The sequence below is a fragment of the Coregonus lavaretus genome, assembly GCF_964263955.1.
Source record: "Coregonus lavaretus genome assembly, chromosome: 33".
Classification (NCBI taxonomy): Eukaryota; Metazoa; Chordata; class Actinopteri; order Salmoniformes; family Salmonidae; genus Coregonus; species Coregonus lavaretus.
This window is the reverse complement of record NC_140020.1, coordinates 18,701,393-18,707,392: the sequence shown is the minus strand read 5'-3', so window position 1 is coordinate 18,707,392 and position 6,000 is coordinate 18,701,393. Positions and strand designations below refer to the sequence as shown.

General features: G+C 44.9%; 1 protein-coding gene across 1 annotated transcript in view; it reads left to right on the top strand.

Annotated features, from left to right (window-relative positions):
* The first annotated feature begins 776 nt into the window (after positions 1–776).
* The window catches only part of LOC311108559 (calcipressin-2-like), a 109,776-nt gene continuing 104,552 nt past the window's right edge, over positions 777–6,000 (top strand). The window contains exons 1-2 of the mRNA XM_084151214.1: positions 777–879; positions 5,440–5,657. Of these exons, the coding sequence (XP_084007340.1) occupies positions 5,442–5,657 (216 nt within the window). The 5' untranslated portion in view covers positions 777–879; positions 5,440–5,441. The remainder of the gene's footprint in view (positions 880–5,439; positions 5,658–6,000) is intronic.

The following is a 6,000-nucleotide window of genomic DNA, read 5'->3' as shown; positions in this document are numbered from 1 at the left end:
TTTAGACTTGTTTACAAGAGGAAAGAGACCTGCCTAATGAAATGGTCCTATTGATGTGGGAAAACAGTGAGTGAAGATAGAGGTTGATTAGATTAGAAAGGTAGGCTCCTGGACACACACTTGAATGTGTGTCCCTCGTAAAAGAGATGTCTAACCTCAAGGGTATTTTCCTGGTTAAATACATTTTTAAAAATTTGACCGACCATGTTTAATAATTAAAATGTTTAAATAAATTGTTGATAGCCTGTCATCAAATGCAGTGACAGTCTGGTTATGCATTTCAAAATGGTGATGAATCATTACCTATAGGCCTGGGATAGCCTACAATAAATGCATGGAAGCTATTAGAAATGTCATCGTTCAATGAACAGACATACAAAGTGCTTAAATATCCCAGACAACTGGCACTTTTGAATGACACCAATCATTAGCTTACCTTTACAAATTAGTTTCGTGCTCTGGCATCTGATTGTCAAATATCCCCTGCATAGAGGCACATGATTTGCGTAGCCTATCATGACTGCAGTAAATGTCATAAGACATGTTTGATTTGATTCTATATGAAGCCAGCAAGTGCGCGCGCTAGAAAGCGCAGACGTTAATTTGTAATATTTTTTTTACCCTCTGCTCCGGAGTAGCCTAGCCCTAGACTATTGGTCAAAGAATGCCCCCTGTGGACATAGCTGTATTTCATTACTGGGTTTTACAAATATAATTTGGATGCAGCAGGCCAGTCATTGGTGAGTCAAACTGTCTGCAAAAACGTCAAGCGATAATCGTCTCGCAGCTGGAATGCAAGGTTGATTCACGAAGAACAGTTAGGAGGTAGAGACAACGCTGAAGACACACCAGTCGGACGGATCCACACTGCACATACAGGTAGAGAGAAGCGATGGCGATTCGGTTTTCGCAGATCGCGTTTCTGTGGGAAATTGACAGTGATGCAAACAAGTGTCGCTTGCGTTGCATTGAAGCTGTGGGGTGTGGATAGGGTAAAGTCAGTGGGTGAGAAAGTGCTCAAACTTGCGAGAAAACGACTTTCACCGAGTTTTGAATAGAGGTTAGCCTACATTTGGGATTTTGTTAGCGATGGGACTGTGCTGTCCTCCAAAATTGGCTGTTTTTAGGATAACGTAGGCTATGCTATATCATTTTTCATAAATATACATCTGTTTAGTTTAGCCTTCAATTTATGTTGCTTGGCAATTTAGAGGTGATGTAACTCCTTTCCCCCAATTTAACCCCTAGGATGCTTTAGTGACATTGACCGTTTCTGAGACCGAAATACCAGCTATCAATGCAAATCACCTCTTTAAACATGCTAGACAGCCACTCTTAAGTATTTTGTAACATTGCAGGCAGAATGGGTGCTTTGATTCGTTGGCGAATACTGCTGCAATTGAAAGTAACGTTTAAAAACCTAAAATTAGCCTAATTGTCTATTCATCTTGAATTATTATTATTATTATTATTATTATTATTCAATGTTCAACATGACAAGTACATGTAGCCAATAGATGTAGTTTGTATCCGACCTGAGGTAGGCTGTCAGGTGTGAGGTATGATTCGGCAGTGCTTGATTTGGACTGAAATAGGTGCTGGTACTAATTTTGGGTGCCGGTACTGTTTATATTTAGGTGCAGGAGCTCAACAATACTTTTGAACTAATATTCTATAAGAAGAATAGGAGCTCAAGCCGTAGAAAATGTGAGGTGCTGGTAGGCTACTCAAGTCAAGCACAGTGTTCGGGTGTTTCCCTCTTCCCCATGAGAAAGTTGTGGTGTTCTGACAGCAGGTCCCTTCAGACATTTTCCCTCTGACATCAACAGGTTGCTATTGGTTAAACCTTTGCAGATATGACTCATTGAAAGTCTGAATGATTATGTCTGCCTCATATTGTTGCTTTCCTGTGGGGTGTGGATGAGCTATTCCTGATTTAACTGTTGCATAGACAGTCAGTAACTGGTTGGTTAGCTGAAGCAGATTTTGTAATTACTGTAATACAATGTTTGTGTTGCATACAGTCATAACATTCAGTAATCAATATTGCTAGCCACTTATTATAGATGTCATTGCTACCTAGCATTGTAACTGACTGACTGACAGCACATCAAAGGCTGACTCACAGTTTTGAACGCATGAATGCGAGACTGTGTCTGATTCATTCTGTTCTCTAGGCCTGTTCCCCTCTGACTGTCAAACACAGATCCATATCCTCTTCAGCGGAGACAGACAGCAGAGACAAATGTCTGTGTGTGTGAGCGAAAGAGAGCGCATCCGTGTTTGTGTGCGAGCGAACGAGAAAGCGCATCCGTGTGTGTGTGTGTGCGAGAGTGTGCGAGAGCATCCGTGTGTGTGTGTGTGTGTGTGTGTGTGCGCACATGCTCTTGTTTTGGCTAACTAACAGCCTTGTCTCAGACCACAGGGCACGCTCCTGATATTCAAATGAAATGGGGCTCTGCATGGTCTAGAACACTTCAATTTAATCAAGTGCCCCAGCGATCGGTGCATTTCATTAGTACTGCAGCTATTTATAGCAGCATTTACACAGGCCAGGAATTATCCAGACAGACACTATCTATAGCCCTTTGTGAGTGTGTGTGTGTGTGTGTGTGTGAGACAGGTGTGATGGGCTATTGACCCTAAAATAGCCATGTGTGAGTATGAGGCTTCTGGTGACAGCGCTGATTTGCCGGCGGACTGGACATGTCGGGGTGTATTAATGACGGGGAACTGTGACAAGCCCCTTGTTCCTCCACTTCTCCATATCTCCTTGTCACCTCCACCTCCCTCCCTCCCTTCTGCTCTCCTCTGTTCCTCTCTCCTCCACATTTTTCTCTGTTCTACTCCTCTAATCCACTTCTCTCCAACCTCTACCCCCTCACCCTCCAATCCTCCTCTCCTCTTTTCTACCACATCCCCCTCCTCCACTTCTCTCCTCCATCTCTCCTCCTTCCATCCCCACTCCTTCCCCCATTACACCTCTGTGGGATCACCCATCCTAAGCCCGTCACCTAATCTTTTGGCAGAGTATTAGTGACCTGGGCCAGAGATTAACATCTGTTGGCTGGGGTTTGGAGAGGTAAACACGCTCTCTCTCTATTCGCTCTGGCTCTCTCTCTCGCTCTGACTCTCTCTATCTTTCTCTTTCTCTCTCTGTCTGCCTGCCTGTGTCTGTCTCTCTGCGTTGTTTTAATTCCCTGTGGAGTGTTTTAGAAGGCATCAGTAGTTGTGAGAGGAGAGAGTGTAAAAAGACCCAGTCTGATTAATCAGATCACTATTTCATCTGAATCATGTCAGGTGCACTTTATGGGAAGATATACAGTGCCTTCAGAAAGTATTCAGACCCCTTGACTTTTTCCACATTGTTTTAGGTTACAGCCTTATTCTAAAATTGATTGAATTGTTTTTTCCCCTCATCAATCTACACACAATACCCCATAATGACAAAGCATAAACAGGTTTTTAGAAATGGTTGCAAAAAAATAAACTGAAATATTACATTTACATAAGTATTCAGACCCTTTACTCAGTACTTTGTTGAAGCACCTTTGGCAGCGATTACAGCCTTGAGTCTTCTTGGGTATGACGCTACAAGCTTGGCACACCTGTATTTGGGGAGTTTCTCCCATTCTTCTCTGCAGATCCTCTCAAGCTCTTGTCAGGTTGGATGGGGAGCATCACTGCACAGCTATTTTCAGGCCTCTTCAGAGATGTTCAATCGGGTTCAAGTCCAGGCTCTGGCTAGGCCACTCAAGGACATTCAGAGACTTGTCCCGAAGCCACTCCTGCGTTGTCTTGGCTGTGTGCTTAGTGTCGTTGTCCTGTTGGAAGGTGAACCTTCGCCCCTGTCTGAGGTCCTGAGCGCTCTGGAGCAGGGATCTCTCTGTACTTTGCTCCGCTCATCTCTGCCTCGATTCTGACTAGTCTCCCAGTCCCTGCCGCTGAAAAACATCCCCACAGCATGATGCTGCCACCACCATGCTTCTCCGTAGGGATGGTGCCAGGTTTTCTCCAGACGTGACGCTTGACATTCAGGCCAAAGAGTTCAATCTTGGTTTCATCACACCAGAGAATCTTGTTTCTCATGGTCTGAGAGTCTTTAGGTGCCTTTTGGAAAACTCCAAGCGCGCTGTCATGTGCCTTTTACTGAGGAGTGGCTTCCATCTGGCCACTCTACCAGAAAGGCCTGATTGGTGGAGTGCTGCGGAGATGGTTGTCATTCTGGAAGGTTCGCCCATCTCCACAGAGGAACTCTGGAGCTCTGTCAGAGTGACCATCGGGTTCTTGGTCACCTCCCTGACCAAAGCCCTTCTCCCCCGATTGCTCAGTTTGGCCGGGCGGCCAGCTCTAGGAAGAGTCTCGGTGGTTCCAAACTTCTTCCATTTAAGAATGATGGAGGCCACTGTGTTCTTGAGGATTTTCAATGCTGCAGAAATGTTTTGCTATCCTTCCCAGATCTGTGCCTCGACACAATCCTGTCTCAGAGCTCTACGGACAATTCCTTCGACATCATGGCTTGGTTTTTGCTTTGACATGCACTGTCAACTGTGGGACCTTATATAGACAGGTGTGCGCCTTTCCAAATCATGTCCAATTAATTGAATTTACCACAGGTGGATTCCAATCAAGTTGTAGAAACATCTCAACGTTGATCAATGGAAACAGGATGCACCTGAGCTAAATTTAGAGTCTCATAGTAAAGGGTGTTTTTTAAAAACCTGTTTTCGCTTAGTCATTATGGGGTATTGTGTGTAGATTGCTGATGATTTTGTATTTATTTAATCCATTTTAGAATAAGGCTGTAATGTAACAATGTGGAAAAAGTCAAGGGGTCTGAATACTTTCCAAAGGCAATGTAGATGAGGATGGAGGGAGAGGTGGGGGTACAGGGGTTCATAACCAAGATAAAGATTAAGTCTCAGAACACATTTGTTATTCTAGGACGAGCTAGCGATGCAAATCAACAGTGCAAGACTAGCTGTGTGTATTTAACTGAGTGAGTGTGAGCTCCATATTCAGTAACATCAGTGATTAGTTGGCCGTCCCATTGAACTGGTACGGAAGACAGTTTGACTTTCCACTTCCTCCACCCTTGAAGCCACCATTACTCCCTGCAAGGAGCCATCACAGCATTTTGACTGCGCTCACCCTCATATCTCTCTCTCTCTCTCTCTCTCTCTCTCTCTCTCTCTCTCTCTCTCTCTCTCTCTCTCTCTCTCTGTGTCTCTCTCTCTCTCTGTGTCTCTCTCTCTCTCTCTCTGTCTCTGTCTCTCTCTCTCTGTGTCTCTGTCTCTCTCTGTGTCTCTGTCTCTCTCTCTCTCTCTCTCTCTCTCTCTCTCTCTCTCTCTCTCTCTCTCTCTCTGTGTCTCTCTCTCTCTGTCTCTCGCTCTCTCTGTCTCTCTCTCTCTCTCTCTGTCTCTCTCTCTCTGTCTCTAGCCATGAAGGGGGATCATTTATTTTCCAACCTGAGAAAAGCCACGTTCTACCAGCGGGTCTACCTACTGGGAGGAGAGGAGCTGCTGGTTGTGCAAAGCACTGTGGGAGTTTCCACGCTGGGTGACAGCTTCCACCAGATCACCGACTTCAATGACCTGCCCACCTCCCTATTTGCCTGCAATGTGGACCAGTCCGTGTTTGAGGAGCAGGATGGCAAGGTAAGGTCAAACCACTCTCTTCTTTACTACGGGGGAGAGAGTTGCACAATGTCCCCCTGCTATTTTCACTTAGGCCTAGTTTGTTCTCATTTGGCATCCCATCTGAGAAAAAGTGTGATTCAAGGTGATGAAATTGTAAAGGTCACATTGACCTTGTTTGTCCTCCTGGTCCATGCATCCGCCACAGATCTTGTTATCTACCGTATTATTTGTTTTCTTGGTGCTGTATTTGTGTGTTGTTGCCTTTTGGTCCCCATCGTAACAAAATAGTTAATTGAGAACATATTGATTCATCACACGGTCCCGTGTGGCTCAGTTGGCAGCGCATGGCGCTTGCAGAGCG